Below are 18,503 nucleotides of genomic sequence, written 5' to 3'. Positions count from 1 at the left end.
ATAGCATGTCATGATCAGCTAACTTAGACATACCGTTCTGAAGCAGTTAGCGGACCGGTTCCTCTGGGAGCGTAACGCATGAGTTGGAACGTAGGTGTCGTGGTGGGTTCCTGCCACAGAAAGAATAAAATTATCAGTAATTGTTGAGGTGCACTGTCCACAAACTGCCATAAGACTTTTAGAGACGCCGTAGTAAATGGGCTCCGGAAGTTTTGACCACCTGGATTTCTTTTGATCACCTGGCATTTGTGCCCTGGTGTAATCCTTGGTTCAACTCGGCGTTTCGTCACACTGTCGAAGCTTGATTGATTGATATGTGGGGTTTAACGTCCGAAAACCACTATATGATTATGAGAGACGCCGTAGTGGAGGACTCCGGAAATTTAGACCACCTGGGGTTCTTTAACGTGCACCCAAATCTGAGTACACGGGCCCACAACATTTCCGCCTCCATCGGAAAATGCAGCCGGGATTCGAACCCGCGCCCTGCGGGTCAGCAGCCGAGTACCTTAGCCACTAGACCACCGCGGAGGGGCACACTGCCGAAGCTTACCTCAGCGGTAACGTAGACAGAAGCGCGGAGTTCAGATCTGCTACTCCAGGTGCCACAAGTACATCCGAGCTTCTCATTAGAAAACCATCTGCACTTTCAATGAAATCGTCGACTTAAGTTTTATTCATCAATTTCGCAAGTCCCAGCCTCTTATTATAATTAAATTTACTTATAACCCAATATTACGAGTTTCCAATATGGCTCTCAACTCAAACCAGTACCGTCGATTTGATATTGTTTTTTCATTTATAAAACTTCCCGCACTTCACCTAAAATCAGGCTAGAATATTGAGCTAATATAATGTGCATCTCTCACCATTCGAAGCATAAATTCTTGCTAGTTCGGCTATAACTGAATTTGTGCTTCTCAACAATTCCAAGACAAGAATCTTAGAAGGAAGGATCACGTGAGTAGCACCCGTCCTGTGTATCATTACTCTATCTGTGGCCTTGCGCTTGTGAACTGTGGCTTCGGCTTGTTGCCTGCAGGTATTATCTCCGATTGCATTTCTTAACGCCTTAGCAAGATAATCATCAGGCTTTCTCCTTCACGTGCTACGATTTGTAACGTTCAGCCGAACTTGTGGTTTGTTTCGTTCTCTGCACTACATGCTAAGTGCATGTTAATTCAAAGTATACCCCTGCTTCCAACGACGGAGCTGTCTGCCACCCTTCTTCCTTTTGTTACAGAGAAATTATCTTTCTGACTCTGTGCCCATGGGAACTCTGGCCGCCGTTTCAGCGCTCAGTTCGGCACTCATGCTTCTGCTACCTGAGACGCTCAGAGTGACGCTACCGGACACGATACGGGAGTCGAAACAGCTGGGTGAATCGAGGTGACTGGCTTTCGTTCACATGTTCAGAAGTCGCGTGACGCGAGCAAAAACTGCCAGCACGTCACCTGAGGGCAGCCCATTTAGAAGAAAAAGCAGAAGTCGTTCGCTTTCGAGGTATTTTAGGTGACTGTATATGTGATTTTTCCACAAAGCCAGCGTGACTTATGTCGAGCGTTAAGTCTGATTCCGTAGTCTCTTTGGCAATCCGGCAGGTTGCGACCAAGGATGTCTAAGTAGCACCATTCCAAAGAGCCTGTTTCTTAGGGAAATGGTGAGCAAGTGCTGACTTGAATTTAGCTGGTAAGGCGTTTGGAACACTTATTCAGACTGTAACTTGCATTCACGGACATTTGCAGCCGGTGATGGAGGAATTCTAAGACCCCGACTACTGCACACACACACACTCACACACACACACACACACACACACACAAAATTTTTAAGAGCTCACCCGAAATATCCCCGACCTTATGCTTGCACGCCCTAAAGGAATTGAGAACCCAGAAATAATCAGAAGGTGCTCTTCCCCTACCGTGAAATTAGGATGAAGGAAAGGTTGTCGTGCCATGTGCACTGAATTTGTCTCTTTGTTCCTTTCCTTTTTTTCTTTCTTTCCTTTTTTGTTTCTTTCGTAAGCTCCTGCTTGTCGCAGTGGAAGCGAGACAGATCCGACTGGTGGCGGGCGTGGTGCGAGGGTGCGCCTACGCAGTTGGCTGAATGGGAAATGTAAAGAATGTGAATGTGAACAGTGTGAAATTAACTAAGCAATGTGGCAGCAAGAAATCACAAATCCTTCTCCATAAAAGATAGGATTTTCATATCAGTAACAGCTTCTCGCCATCAAACACAAGACTAAGAGATTCTCAGTTATTGAAAAGCAGTGCATTGAAATACTTACATGAGCGGCTCGCTTTCGAGGTCGCATAGATAGAGAATTTCCGGCATCGGCGCTGATATGTTCCACCAAACGACGCGGCTACCGAAATCTGTTGCAAGGCCTCCATACGCAGCAGTCGAAACGTATACTGCGTTCTACGGGTGAAGTGCGAGGCCCATGGGACGGCTTTAAGCTCTCCCATAGTGGAGTACCTCGTACTCTCAATCATTGAGAACTTCTTCTAAACAGTTTTTCAAAAAACAACAACAAAATTTCTCGGTCTCATAGAACGTGAGGCCCACGGAACGGCTTTTTGCTCTCCCATAGGAGAGTACCAGGTATATACTCTAAATCGTTACCAACTTTTTTATAAACACAGCTTGCTTTAGTTACAGGGCCATCATAAAGTGTGAGGCGCATGGGACCACTTTACGCTCTCTCGTAGTAGAGTACCTAGCGCTCTAAATGGTTCCCCATTTTTTATAAACACACAAAAACAGTGTCCGCAGAGTGTGCTCGAAGGCCAAATGTGGCGCAGGCGTGGAATCGCATTGCCCAGGCCGGGCATATGCGCAATTTTTGCCGATGCGACCTCATCAAGAGTGAGGGCCAAAAAACGACTTTCAGCCCTCCCATAGTAGGGTACCGAGTACTCCATTTTGCTAACCACTTTTTCTACACGTACAAAGGGTTACCTCTAGTGTATTATCTTTTTCTTTTCCCTTGCAGGAAGTCAGAAAAAGACGTGTCTCTCAAGGATAATGCGAACAACACGAAGCTCAGATTGCCGACAATTGGACCTCCTTCAAGTGACGATGACATCATGCACTGAGCTTTCAGCTCGCAGCGGCTGTCCGCATGACTGCGCCACGATAGTGCCATGGCAATGACTATAATGCCAACGTGTGCAATGGTCGGTTCCCACTATACTCTGTCCTTCTATGTGCACATCACAGTGAGTGTTGAAGGCTGACATGGCCGTGTGCTGAGTTTCGAACGGTGGACACAGATCACGAGTGAAAATTTAAATGGGCTGGCCCCTAACAGTCTCACATACCACATGCAACGAACGTGCTACCCCCTCCTGATATTTCCCGTCTTGACGGCGTGATTCACGACACCCTGCTGTCCGTTCATGCAAGTTCATGAGGAAATAAGCTTTCGATTAGACTCGATACCAGGAACGTAAGCTCCTAACACAAAAGTGCCTGATGCTGGAGTCCACGAAGACTTCAGTGATGTGTTTCTGTGACTGAAATGATGTCTTAAAAACACGCAAGATGAGAAAGCGCAAGTGTAGATGACAGCGTGTAGCCGAAAAATTGCAAATTCTGATATGTTCATCGTTTAGTGCGGAGAATGTAGCCCCGCCGTGGTGGTGTATAGTGGCTAAAGTACTCGGCTGCTGATTTGCCGGTCGCGGGATTGAATCCCAGCTGCAGCGGCTGCGTTTTCGAAGGAGGCGAAAATGTTGTAGGCCCGTTTGCTCAGATTTGGGAACGCGTTAAAGAACCCCAGTAGTCGAAATTTCCGGGGCCCTCTCCTACGGCGTCTCTCATAATCATATGCTGGTTTTGAGACGTTAACCCCACATATGAAGGAGTGCTGGTAATGTACATGTTTGCTATGAAGACATTATCGGCAAGGAGGAAGCAGCTTCAATAGGAACGTTACTGAACGCGATAAAGAAACAAGTCTCAGGTCTTTGAAGTAGGAGTGGATATAAGAAACCTTTAATATGACACACTGAGAGTACAGCCTTTCTAAACAGTGGGTGATACGAGGACCATTTGGTCAAGTAACTCATTTTAACATTTGCTGCTATTGTATGTTATCGAGTGGAACGTTTGAAACGCAATAAGATAATTATGCGCACGGTAGCCTAATTGTACCTAAGCTAGCACGCCACCGTTTCTCTTAGCTTTTCCTTCCATCTTTATTTCCCTATTCCCCTCTGAATAATGCAGGACAGCAAACCGGATGCTACAAATCTGGTGGCCTTCGTGCCCATCTCTCATTTTATTTTTTCTTTCTCTCTATCTCACTCTCTCTTTGTTCAGTCACTGTTTATCCCTGACAGAAGTGTCAACAAAATAACGTCACAAATCTTTCTCTTCAATCACTGGTTCTTGAATTCGGTTTAAGTTAAAGGTCACAATAGTAGAGTTGCTTCTTAAAGTGTGTACGAGGGATGCGATAAGCAATGACTTGAAGACATGTTTCTGTCGCCTGTAAGTGGACAATAAGAAGGAAGTGCAGTCGTTCGAGGTGTCCAGTCCTGCATTCGACAGAGCGAATAAAACCTGTAGACAAAGAAAGCAGGACAGAAATTATGTCGATGTTTCTCCTTAACTCTAAGGATCACGGTGCATCATAAAGGAGACTGAAGTGGACGACAAAGCGCCCTTGTCATCAGTGGGGTCTAAACTCGCCTCCACGTGCGATGCTCTACTATCTGAGCGACGAAGGGGGACGCTCCATGGCCTGTCTTGTGAGGTACTTTTATGAGCTCATTCCACAGAACTGTTAGCCAGAGCCACTCGTAGTGAACGCAGCAAGTGTGCAACACTCTCACTGCCAGCGGGCGCCACGTGGCTTTTGCATGTTATGCTCTTCGGGCGCAAATTATGAGGCACTGTCTACGAATGTGTTTAATTGGTATGCGACAATTTCAAGGAACTGAGAATTACAGTCCAGGAAAATAAAGTGTGTCAATTTGCGAGATATTCTGCGATTATTCGTAATTAGCATATATTTAAAGAGTTTGTTATTGCGCAGCCCGTCGTGTTCAATTCTAACCTAAACAAACGAAACCACCGTGTCCAACTGTGTTCGTATATATTTTTGTTTGGTTGCATTTATTTCGAGAAAAGAAGAGCAAAGCCTTTGACGTTGTTTCTGGAACGTGGCACGTCGAAGGAGCCGTCGAATTTCATGGTTCCTTTACCAAAGTGGTCAGCTGCCGTAATACACAATACGCTGAGGTTAAGCCAAGTCATATCGACAACGCAGGTGGCTCTATATCTCATGGGCATACGCACGGGAGGGAGGCGGGGAGGTTACAGGCAATACGAGAAGAAGGGGGGGGCGCAAAGCCTGGCCATTACATTGACATAATAGGGATGGGACTGGCGTGCTGCGACCAGCCTTCCCCCTGCAGGGCCACCCAACGCCCGCTTAAGCTCATGAGTAATTTCTCTTGCTCTCTTTTGGCTAAGAGTATGAACTGGGAAAGCACAAAAGTAACCGCCACAGCTGAATGGGTTGTAGTAACCGCAGTAGTTTATTTCATGAAATTACTCACAAAACATTCCAAAATAATCTGTCTGCGTGTCCTCAGGATAGAAAATCGCAGAGCTGCGTCTCTTGAAAATCTACTTTACTGTAACTATAGTAAATTGTAAATGGTATTACCTGTGCAATATGCACAACCAAAAGCGAAAAAAAAAGCTGAAAAAAGTTGGAAATGGAGGTGACCACACGCTTTCGTGTCTTTTTTTTGTGTGTGTGTGGCGCTGTAATAGGATTCACACTCTATTGTGAAATGCCACAAAAAGTTGCCATCCTAGAACAAGCACCGAACGATGGTGTTCAAACACGCCAAGTTTTCATAGCGTTCGAAATTTTTCTGCGGGAAGTGTCAATTCCACTCGCTGCAGAAGTGCTCCAATATCGCCAATAAAGAGTTCCCATTACGAAATATGACTTATATTTTCCAAATCAATAATAAATGAATTACCTGCACTTAATGTGAAAAAAAACAAACAAACAGTGCAAGAGACAACTGTGGTTTTTTAATAAAACGCACGAATTGGATATCCCCGTCGGCGGCATTGGCGTCAACGCGAGTGATAATATATATATATATATATATATATATATATATATATATATATATATATATATATATATATATATATATATATATATATATATATATATATATATATATATATATATAATGACGTCACCGTATGACGCATTCATGACATCACTGATTTCAAAAACTTGTGACGTCATTGCATAACATAGCCGCCAGGTAAAAGGTTGGCCGATCATGAAAGCATTGAAAAACCAGGTCAGGTGTAAGAAGCTTTCAGAGTGAAGCCAATGAAGGTATATTGCATTGACTTGGAGAAAAAAAAAAGACTTCACCTATGAGTCATCTTATTTGAATGCATAGAGGAACCAGTATGATTTCTTTTTGTTGTATAGGTGGAGCACAGAAAAGTAGCTGTAGTATAATCGCGAAAACTATACAAACAACGCTGACATATATGAGCAATACTAATTCTTTACTTTGACCTATGAACTCTCCTATGTGGTTTGAAGTACCGCATCTAACCATCCCATGAACACATCACAAGTTTATATTTGAGTTTCCGCTCTTGGTAACATGAAGTGACGTGCCAGGCAACCAGCAATCTACATGACATGGCTGGAATGAAGAAATCCTTCATTTTGCGGTCTTTGTTGTTAAAAATATTCAGGATTCATTTGTTTTACGACTAAGCGATTTGCCGGAGGTGTACTATGATCTAAAAACCCCGCGCGAGCACCAGCGCTCTATAACATTATAACACACAAAAGTAGCTCTATAACGTTAACAATGTTTTCAAAACGCGATTAAACACTGAAGCATAGTAAAATAAAGCGTTTCGAAACACTGTATCTTTTATATTGCAGGAATATCTAGTTTTTGCTCCCACAGGAAACATGAGAAAAAAAGTTCAACGACATAACGCAGCCCGATCTTAGTCTTAAAATAAAATCATAATAGTTTTCCTTTGAAGCACCAGAACAGTTCTTTATTACCAAGTAACACTGATATATTCTCGTCACTCAAGACTGAATTCAAGTTTGTAACGACACCAAAATCTTTTACTAATGCTGTTGGTGTAACTGCCGTAGCATTACAATCCCATTAACGCCCCACATTCAAGCGTTGTAAACACCTTATTGCTCGTGGCCATTCGTTCTCGCACTCTCGAAAACCGTGGTGTAGTTCGGCCCTTTGCGGACTTGACTTTCAGGGCTCGAGGTACTCCGTTCGCTATGTGTCGCTGTCCAGAGAGACGTGGCTTCCCTGCCAGTGTTTTGGGAGTCCAGGCTGGGATTAGGCTGGAAAGAAGAAGATGACCACGTCGTCGCCAGGGAAAAAGCATCGCTGGGTGTCTGCAAAAGGCACGAGTCAGATGAGGAGAGGAAAAAAAAGGGAAAATACAGCTATTAATTAGGGTATAAAAAATGGGCCAGAAGATATGGGAGTGCGTACATGCTATGCTTGCATAGGGAGGAAAGAGGGAAGTTTAAGGGCTAATTTCTTTGTTTTACACAACCTTTTAATGACAGACAACCCACAATAAAGAGAAGGAAGGTATAGGGGACGTTATTTTAGTTAGTGTAGAGGTCGATACGAAAACTTGCCAATGGAAACGAAGCGAGCCTGCGACCTTCGAAAAAGGCGCCCAATGCTCCAACAAATCAGCTATGGTGACGGTCATCTCCCTGTTTACGTTCTTGGGTATCTGCAACACGATAACCTTGGAGTGTTGCTTGCAGCCACGGTGGCGAGTGTGCAACATTTTTTTTCTTTTTTTGCCAGCTGTTGTTAAATAGTTGCCGATGTTTTAGCCGGCTGGAATGTGCCCAATAAGCAATCCCATACCACCTGATTGCATCCAACCCGCCATTGTTTTTGAAAGGGGACTGAGGACACAATGATCCTTGAAGCAGGAAAAAAATAACGAAGGTGAAAAAATATGGTTCGTCCTTCCGTTACAGCAATCAGTATAACAAGGGAGTAAAACTTGTCTCTACAAAAGTAGTTGAATGTTTACGGTACGTCGACAAAGGTTAGATTTTACGAAAATTGGAGGGCTCTACTCTATCTCTCTCTCTCTCTCTTTCTCTCTCAGGTCTGTTTTTTTTTCTCTAGAGTGTTTTTCTTTCTCTGAGACAGCACGACGGCTATCTGAGAAGGAATGTTCAATAAAAGTCCTGCTTTGTCCCCTTGAGCACTTAAAAAACACACTGTCCCGCTTCGCTTAACCACAAAAGACCTTGGAGAGAGCCCAATTTTGAAACTTCGCAATCGTGGACAGTTGTGAATGCTGGTTTATGACGAAGAGAGATGAACTGAATGAAACATAGCAAACTTAAAGGAACGACTGCATCCCGTCTTCCCTCATTTGTGGTCGTTGTCGAGTTCGCGCAATTCAACTCTCTTGCTAAGTATTCAGCCGGTCTGAGAACAAGCTAACCTTCCTGTCCCTTTTTTTCCTCCACTCCTCCTCCACCTCAGCTCTTTGATTAAGGTGAAATACGAACTAGATATCAACATGCGAGGCCACCCGCCTTTCAATGTTTCTTACCACCGATAAATCGAACGAACGTGACTGCCACGTTGCCGTGGATGTCGGACGTTCATCACCACGCTCAGATGGGGGCGGGAGTGACGTCACTGCTGTTGCGTCACTCTCGTTCCTCGCCGGTTTGTACACCGGAGGATCGGGCACGAGAGATCGGCGGGGAAGCATCCTCGCGTCTCGCAGGATGCTTGCCGTTGCAGGGTCGTCGAGTCGCGTGCTGATGAGAAGACTGGGTGAGACCAGTCGAAGAAATGGCCGCTCGTCCACTGCGGGCAGTTCGACGTCGGGTTGCTGCGAGGCGAGTTCATCATTATTATCATCCTCAGTGTATGCTACTGCAGAACAAAAGTCTCTTCCCCCCTTTCGCCAACCCAAACAGTTCCTGTGCTTGTAGCGGCCATGTTTTGCTAATCTTATCAGCTCACTTAACTCTCTGCCTACTATTCACGCGCTTGTCTTCTTTTGGGATCTAGTCTGTCGATCATGACAACCAGCGGTTATCTTGCCTTCACTTTGAATACCTGATCTATGATTATTTCTTCTTATCAATTGTAGAATGTTGTGAACACATGCTTGTTCCCTAATCAATTCTACACATTCTTGTCTTTTAGTATCTTTTTTTTCTTTCCGTGGTTTGATTTGCTCTACTGGCGAGCTTAATAAAAAGAGATCGGCAGGTATTTATGTGGCGAACGGTGACACACGAATAAAACACTCGAATGAAAGCATTCAAGCAAACCTTCCAGAAAACATGCCAAGATGCCAGGTTGACGCCTGAGAAATCTTTATGAGACACATATAGGAGAAATTTTTATGCGACATGTATAGTTTTTATGGGACACATGTAGTTTTTATGGGACACATAGGTTTTACATCGGAGGTTACAAAAAGCTCAAGTATAAGTGGTCACTGAGCCCCACAATTAAAAGTGAAGCCAGCAAGTCAGGAAGGAAAATGTGAAGCCGGAATGCAGGGAAACACAACTCTGCGTCAACATTTTGTCGCTGTTGGCAGTGAGTGTGGGGTGACACGTGGTTGCAGGTGCCTGAAAAGATCCCTGAATCGAGATGCCTTTGTAATCTAGAAAAGCGGGGAATGGCATTACAGATCGTCCCAGCGAATTCGTTTACCGATGTTCAAAACGAACTAAAGAATATAATAGACAGTTTTGGAGAAGGACACGCAAAGATGGCGTTCATGGTGTATGCACGCTATGTGCGCCACTTAATTAAATCGGGTGACTAACAGGGTAGCGTATGATGAATGCGCGGTGGCGATGAACGCTAATGCGAAGCTTTGCGTAGCCTGTTACAAAATGGCTGATTACGACATGAGAGTAGGCTTATTAAGCAGGTAGTACATCTTTGAACGATCACTCTATCCACTTATTGCGACTACGAGGAGATGTCCTCTTATTATAACAGCGCGTATACGGTGCACACTTATATTGATTATTTGTGAACGTCATGCATAGAAGACCACTCCTATAGTTTGTCCTTTTTTAATGAAAACTATGACTACGAAAGGTGGGTGCAATTATGGCGGTACCGATAATTCTTCTCGCTTATAGAACAAAAGTATAGAATACTCGAAAAAAAAAGAAGATTTGCATGAAATATCTTATGCAGTGGAATATTAAACATGCCAAAACAACCGAATCAAACAGCATATGATATATAAATATTGAAACTCGTAATCGGAAGGGTGAAATTGGCTTGTACACCTAGTAAGTCATATGTTTTTTACAACCTAAAATTCACAGAAAACTACAGAAAAGTCGCACAATAAACATAGCATAACACACACGATCACCGCATTGTGCTGTTCTGAATACACAAAAATATCTATCTATCTATCTATCTATCTATCTATCTATCTATCTATCTATCTATCTATCTATCTATCTATCTATCTATCTATCTATCTATCTATCTATCTATCTATCTATCTATCTATCTATCTATCTATCTATCTATCTATCTATCTATCTATCTATCTATCTATCTATCTATCTATCTATCTGTCTGTCTGTCTGTCTGTCTGTCTGTCTGTCTGTCTGTCTGTCTGTCTATCTATCTATCTATCTATCTATCTATCTATCTATCTATCTATCTATCTATCTATCTATCTATCTATCTATCTATCTATCTATCTATCTATCTATCTATCTATCTATCTATCTATCTATCTATCTATCTATCTATCTATCTAGCCGCCTACGACAATTAGCTCTCCTGGCCGTTTGGATAATGGTATACTCGCGCGAGTATTATCGCTTTCTGTTGTTCACTGGCCTCTTTTTTTTATGTCTACCTCTGTTGCTCGTAATCTGAACCTTCAGGAAACCTGAAGAGAGCCCGAGTCTTGTATAGCGTGTTGACCGTGTTTCGATTCTTTCTTCCTTTTACCTTGGTTTCCTTTCGTACTTAGTTGAATCTACTGTGACACGCTTCCCAAGGACGGTTCACCTCAAGAAAGACAGAGTATTTTTAGAACTAGGGTGATCAAGCTGTTGTGCCCCTAGTGGAAGACTCGTGTACGTTCGGAGGGCGTCGTCGAATCGTCCGAAGTCCTTTTCTGCGTCAGCTACACAGAGGGCAGTGCAAATACGGCGGCGGGAGTTCGCGAGTCGAGAACCTCGACTATGCAGCAGAGGAGTGTGAGATGCGTTTTGTCGAGACACTTACGGCACTCCACTACGAAGGATAAATATATTATTATGAAAGGAGATAAGAGAAAAAAAGTTACAGATCCCAGGTATGCAGTTGGAATTGATGATATGCGAAGCACGAACGAGGAAGGTTGATACGTCAATTTAAATAGAACACACCGTTACGAGGCGTACGTGAATTGTGTCATACATGACTTCCATGTCACGATTATTATGTTTGCGCCTGGCATTTGTGTTCATCCTCCGTTCAGCTCACGTAATACCAAATTTGATATATGTGAAGCTGGTGAAACAGCCGTAAGAACGCTATGAGCGTAATATGTAGTGATGTTTTACATGACACGCATGTCATGATTATCATTTTGGGCGTGTTATTTACTTTCATCGTCTACTCACGTCACGTGATATTTGAATTGGTATATGGGGAGCTAGTGAAACGCCCTCAGGCGCGCTGTGAGAGTAGCATATGTAGTCACGTTATCATGTTTTTACATGACACGCATGTCTTGATTATGATGTTTGGACCTGTCATTCAGCTTCGTATTCCATTCACGCCATGTTACGCCAGATTTCGTATATGTGAAGCTAGCACGGTGCAAGAATGCTTTAGGTGAGTGAACGCCGGGACAATCCGCTGCCCGATAATGTTCTGCTTCGATAGGAACCTGGGAGATGGCGCAACAAACTGCCCCGGCTTCCCCTCCCCCTTATCGGTGTAGAAAATCCCCGTGTTATAGCACGCGGACGCATGACCGGCAACTTTCATGCAGAAATCTTCTGCTACTTCAATTTCGGTGCGTCCTTGGTGGAGAGAAAGACACTTGAAGGGGCGATGTTGATGTGGCGATGTTCGTAGGCCACGGACAATTCTCCATGTCTGCGTCAAAGGCTTGTGTGGATCCAAAGATTCGCACAGATGTTTCCAGCGAAAGGAGTGAAGTGAAATGATTCGCCGCTGAATTTTTTTTGTAGGCACCTTGCCAGCCTCAAGTCGTGAATGGACTTAGTGCGCCTATATCTTCTTTCTGCGCGATGACGGATCGCTCTGAGCCGTTCCAATTCCGCTTGATATTGACAATAATCTGAAGTATGTTGAATATGATAGGTCGCTTCTTGAGTAGCACCTCTAATCATATCCTCGAGGGTGTCAAGAGGAGGCGTTTTATTTTCTTGACACCTTTTTTCCGTCAGTGACCTGAACTTTGTCCAGTCGATGCGAGTCGAAGTATCGTAGTTTGGCGATTTTTCCAGGCCCTTGATCTTCAAATAAGTTGGTATGTGGTCGCTTCCACGAGTTTCATAGTCTGCGAACCACTTGACCTTTCCATTTAGGCTTCGTGACACAAATGTCAAGTCGAGGCAGCTGCTGTATGTCGTTCCCCGTAGAAACGTTGGGCTTCCGTCATTTACACAAAGCAGCTGCTGCTCTAGAGCAAAGGAGAATACTTGCCTTCCGCGACTGTCTGTCTTCTGACTTCCCCATAGCGGGTGGTGAGCGTTGAAATCTCCGGTGAGGATCCATGGTCCAGGTGTGGCTGTTAACAGTGCACGTAGTCTCTCAGGTTCAAAACGGTTTGAAGGTGATATATATGCGCCTACAAGCGTGAAATTGAGGTCTCTACGTTTAACTGTCAAGCAGACATACTGGTTGTCATCGTGAGGTGCTACACGGTGCTCGATATAGGTAAAGTCGCATCTGATATATACAATGACTTTACTTTGTTCGTTGCAGGCAGCGGACTTGAAGGCTTCGTACCTGGATAGTCGTATTGCATTGTGTAGCCTTGGTTCACAGAGAACAATAATTGGAAACTGGTTTTTAAACACAAATTGTCGGATATCAGAAATGTGGGGCTTGAGGCCTCGGGCATTCCACTGAAATATCGAAGCTCCTTTGACCTTTTTACGAAAGGCTTGCAGAGGCGGAGCCATGACGCCTTTCCAGACTTGATAGCACCGGCTTCAGCGCATCCACTAACTGAAGTGCACTCTTTGCAGCTGGACTGTCAATGCTAGTGAGGAGCATACGAATGGTATTCATAAGGGCCTTTATACCATGGCTAAGATTTCTTTGTCGCGACTATCACCGCATTCTCGTTCTGATGTGATTGTAGACGAGCGATGCGGTGGTTCAAACGGTGGGTCTATCGTTGGTAGCGCTGGCCATGCTTCAGGCGAGCTAGTGATGCTCTTGTCTTGCTTGGAGGATTTGTTGTCGGCGTGTCTGGACGCTTGAGGTGGTATGCCGGCGGTCGTTTGGTGAAATTCAATCCTTGCTTCAGCACTGGGTCTCCTCAGGGGCCTCCGGCGACGAGACCGCCGGCGTCGTACTTGGGCAGCGGCCTCCCTGTGAGTTGAGCCGTCCCGGACCATTTGCCTCAACACTTGCATTTCCTTTTTCATGATTGGGCAATCTTTTGACAATGCTTCGTGAGGGCCCTGACATTTTCGTCATTTTCGAAGTTCTGCCTGGCAAGCGTCTGCGCTATGTGATTCTGAGCATAGCGAGCACACAGCCAGGTTTGTACAAACAGCACTGACATGTCCCAATCTATAACATTTCCGGCATTGAAGGGGCTTCGGTACAAAAGGTCGCACTGTGTGTTGAAAATGGCCGACCTTGACTTGCGATGGAAGGCTGTCACCCTTGAACACGAGCTTCACGCAGCGTGATTTGCCAAGGCGACAAGCTTGCAGTATAGTAAGTTCTGCAGACACCGGTTTGATGAGAGCAGCAAAGTCACTTTCGCTGATAGAAATGTCGACGTCGTAAATGGCGCCTGCCGTAGAGTCGCGGCCATCAGGTATATATGAGCGAACATTGATGTTATCCAACATCTTGACGTTGCTCAGCACGTCCAATGTGCTTCGTTGAGTGACGACCACGCGCCACCTAGAAAACGCTCCAGTTTCCAGAGATTCAAGAATGGACACCTTTTTCTCTCTAGAGGAACTACAAGCGGCCTTGACGGCATGCAAACAATCTTCATCGCCTGGTCCGGATGGGATCACGTACATGGCTCTTTGCAACCTCGGAGAAGCAGCTCGACGGGCCCTTCTATCCGTGTACAACGACTCGTGGAGCAGCGGATTCATCCCTCATTCATGGAAATCCAGCCGCCTCGTCCCTGTGCTTAAACAAGGTAAATCTCCTCTGCACTTGACCTCTTATCGCCCTATCGCGCTTACCAGTTGTTTCGGGAAAGTGATGGAGAGGATGATTTTGACTCGCCTAGAGTGGTACCTGGAGCGCCACGCCATTGATAACGTTATAGACCTGGTATCATCTGTTCAGCATCAAAAAAGACTGAAACGTTTATTTGCGGCGTGGTTCTTGGACATGAAAGGTGCATACGATAACGTATCACATGAAGCCATTCTGGATGTCATGGAAAATGTTGCATTAAGGGGTCGGGTTTAACGATGGATCCACAGCTATCTGAAAGGCAGAACTTTCTTTGTACAGACGGAGAATGGCACAATAACGCACCATTGCAACCGTCAAGGTGTGCCTCAAGGCGGTGTTCTTAGCCCCACACTTTTCAATCTAGCGCTACTCGGCCTGGTTGATGCACTTCCAGAATCTGTCTATCTATCAATATATGCAGATGACATCTGCATCTGGGCGTCGGGCGTAACACGCCTTCATTTGCGTGCCCAGCTTCAGAGAGCGGCTAAAATAGCGACAAAGTACCAGGAAGAACGGGGACTAGAGCTGTCATCAGAGAAATGCTCGCTTATAGCATTCACGCATAAGGCTATGAGCCCATATGTTATTAAAATCAACGGATACACGATCAACTACGTGAAGACCCACCGATTCCTCGGAGTCATAGTTGATCGCGACCTCTCCTGGAGCCCTCACATCACCCACATGAAAACTAAATTCACCATGATCACCCACGTACTGAGGTTTCTTGCTGGAAAAACGTGGGGTGCATCGGTACGAGCAATGCTCCAACTCTACACTGTTTTGTTCCTCGGTTATATGCGATACAGCTTACCCGTGCTTTGCGGGATTCGACGAACAAACTTGCGGGTCCTCCAGTCGATCCAAGCCCAAGCCCTGAGAATATGCCTTGGTCTCCCGGGATGCGCGTCTACAGCAGCGACCGTCATCATTGCGCGTGATTATCCAGTCAACGCATACATCCGCGTAGACGCTTTGAGAATGCACATAAGACATTTCGCTCGGCTTACATCTCGTCACCTCGCCTCACTTCGAACTTCCAGGCCCCACTCAGCGTTCAGCGCAACTGTAGCTCAGCTTTGCGCAGTGCTTCCATTGCACTTCACGCATGCAGCCCAGCCGCCGATACCATTATGGTGCCTACACTCACTAAGAGCCCTTCTTACAATTCCTGGCATCCAAAATAAGAAAAAGTCGTCGCATCTAGCCCTGAAACAGGCCACATTACTTTTCCTGCAAGAGAAGCACAACGGACGCCTTCACATTTACACGGATGGCTCGGTGTCTTCAGTAACCTCTGCAGGGGCGGTGGTTATTGCCGCGAGGCACATCACAATTAAATTCATGACATCGCATTTGACGTCGTCGACAGCTGCAGAACTTGCAGCCATTCGTGCAGCTCTGGAGTTTATAGTGAAAGAATCTTCGGGAATTTGGTCGATCTTCTCGGACTCGAAGGCATCTCTTCAATGTCTTACATCACCCTTTCGCCATGGACCTAATGAACAGTTAGTAGCTGAAATAAGACTTCTTCATCACCAAGCAATCGAAAAACAGCACAGCATAGTGTATCAGTGGATACCAGGTCATTGCGGTATATATGGCAATGACCGCGCAGATGAGGCTGCTAGATCTGCACACGACGGTACCCAATACACAGCCATTCCGTTCTCAAGAACCGACGCAGCTACAAGACTTCGTTCGCTTGCACGTAATCTCGCACTGGTACAGTGGAACTCAGCAGACTTCACAAACGCGCGCCTGCATAACTTGGATCCCGATCTGCAGCTTCGTCTTCCCCCAAGGATATCTCGAGCTGAGGAGACTCTTCTATGCCGCCTGTGGCTTGGAGTGGCCTTCACGAACGCATACTCTTATCTCATTGGGATGGCCAGCTCTCCTACATGCACTTACTGCAGTTGCGAAGAAACCATCGTGCACCTTCTGTGTGAGTGCACCCATTTCAACGTGCAAAGACAAGAACTCACTGCAGCTCTGGATAGACTAGACAATCGGCCTTTGTCGGAACAAAGGATTCTGGGTCATTGGCCGAGCCCATCCTCAGCCCAGAAGGCTTTGAAAGCTTTGCAGCGCTTTTTGCGGACAACTGGCCTCAGAGACAGACTTTAGTGTTATATACTCTTTGATGTTGCCTTTCCTCTGTCGCAATTTTTTTTTGTAATTTCTCCCTTTCTTCGCAACATTTCTTTTTAACATCTTTCATTCCCCTCACCCCTTTCCCCAGCACAGGGTAGCCAGCCGGTCTAAGAACTGGCTAACCTCCCTGTCTTTCCGCTTAAACTTTCTTCCTCCTCCTTCTCCTCCCCGTGTTGTAGGAAAGTAGCGGTGCCCATTTATCGTCGCCACAACATCCTCGCCGCACCGTCAGCCTCCTCCCTTATCAACCCCTCCTTAGCGGCACCGCTCCTCTCGTGTCGCGTGGTTGATATCACGCGATTACTTGATTTTCTCAGATTTGGAAACCATCGCTGACGCGCCGGATGTGCTTTGCGGAATTCGCCAGCAGCCCACCATGGTCCTTAGTTTGGCAAGCCATCTATCGGCGCGCCGCAAAAACTTAATCGGTCCCTTTCCACCAAGCGCTCGCTTCGTGGCGCTCGCTCTCCTGAAGAATTCTTGCACCGTGGAAGCTAGCGAAATGGCTGTGAGCGCGTCATGAGCGTGTCATGTGCGCGCGTCATGACATGCGCGTCATGTTCTTACATGACACGCATGTCATGATTATCATGTTTGCACCAGTCATATTTTGGTCATCTATTCACGTCCCGTAATACCAAATTTCGTATATGCGAAGCTAGCGAAACGGCTGCGAGTGCATCATGAGCGTGGTACCTACCCATGTTCTTACATCTCACACATCTCATAATCATCATGTTTGCACCAGCGATATACTTTCATTATGCATTCATGTCCTGTAATACCAAATTTGGCATACGTGAAGCTAGCGAAACGACCGCGAGTGCGCCATGTTCATGGCGTGCAGTCATGGCTTACATTAAATGCATGTCATGCTTTCCACGTTAGGGTCTGTAATTTATGTTCGTCATGCAGTAATCTCATACAATAACAGTTTTGCAATATGTAATGTGAACGAAACCACCGCAAGAGCAGCAACACCATAAAATGTATGTTATTACATTCATGGCATATATCATAATTATCATGTTATGTTTAGTAGCTTAGGTTTATCATACACTGATGTTATGCCGCACCAAGTTTGATGTAAATGTCGTTATTGGATCGGCTAAGAGAGCTAAAGGTCGTAGGCCGCTTGATAGATAGATAGGGTAATGTGCCATTGGAGTTCCACTACCAGTATCTCTTTAGTGCTTTTATGCCCGAGGCCCACCACTGGAGTCATGGGGTGGCATCAGACGTATGCTGCAACCTAGTGATCACGTGATGCAAGCATATCCGAGAAGGCGACTGTGCCGGTGGGCTAGGAACACAAATGTTCCTTTGTGGAGCGTCAGTGAGCTCATACGTTACACCTCCTAATCTACATTAGGACTCAAATACCTTCTAAAAATTACTCGGGTACATCATTTCCCATAATAAACCCCCTTCTACGCATGCTGATTGGGATTAGCGCCGTGAGAAAAGTACCAGTACACAGAAGAAAAGGAGGAGAGGTGACACAATTCGAAGGAAGAAAGCCGTATGCGAAACGCCCCGCCACAGTAGTCTACTGGTTATGGCACTGTACTGCTAATCCGCAGGTTGCGGGATCAAATCCTGGCTGCGGCGGTCGCATGTTCGATGAAGACAAAAATGTCTGAAAGCTGTGATCTTATATGTAGGTGTTCGTTTAAAAACTCCAGGTGGTCGGAATTTCCGGAGCCCTCCACTACAACATCTCTCATAATCATATCGCGATTTTGGGACCTTAAACCCTCGTTAATATTATTCGTATTTGAGTAACTTTCTGGTTTCAGAAAAGAAAACATTGAAACATTGCAAAAACGCCTTAGCTTTTTGTTTTAT

At 45.3% G+C, this 18,503-nt stretch overlaps 2 protein-coding genes across 4 annotated transcripts in view; one reads left to right on the top strand and one right to left on the bottom strand.

Moving 5' to 3' along the window:
• Positions 1–5,966, top strand: part of LOC119179239 (organic cation transporter protein) — a 61,503-nt gene extending 55,537 nt beyond the window's left edge. For 2 of the 3 annotated variants that reach the window (XM_075869112.1, XM_037430307.2), the window contains 2 exons: positions 1,244–1,389; positions 2,996–5,966. In XM_075869112.1, coding sequence (XP_075725227.1) covers positions 1,244–1,389; positions 2,996–3,098 — 249 coding nt within the window. In that variant the 3' untranslated portion in view covers positions 3,099–5,966. The remainder of the gene's footprint in view (positions 1–1,243; positions 1,390–2,995) is intronic. The other variant, XM_075869113.1, reaches the window with a different exon arrangement.
• Positions 5,967–7,171: 1,205 nt separating this feature from the next.
• Positions 7,172–18,503, bottom strand: part of LOC142767763 (uncharacterized) — a 61,052-nt gene continuing 49,720 nt past the window's right edge. The window contains exons 5-6 of the mRNA XM_075869993.1: positions 8,641–8,928; positions 7,172–7,441 (exon numbers count right to left, since the gene is read on the bottom strand). Of these exons, the coding sequence (XP_075726108.1) occupies positions 7,223–7,441; positions 8,641–8,928 (507 nt within the window). The 3' untranslated portion in view covers positions 7,172–7,222. The remainder of the gene's footprint in view (positions 7,442–8,640; positions 8,929–18,503) is intronic.

The sequence above is a fragment of the Rhipicephalus microplus genome, chromosome 7 (genome assembly GCF_043290135.1).
Source record: "Rhipicephalus microplus isolate Deutch F79 chromosome 7, USDA_Rmic, whole genome shotgun sequence".
NCBI classification, from domain to species: domain Eukaryota; kingdom Metazoa; phylum Arthropoda; class Arachnida; order Ixodida; family Ixodidae; genus Rhipicephalus; species Rhipicephalus microplus.
This window is presented reverse-complemented; position numbering and strand designations above follow the sequence as displayed.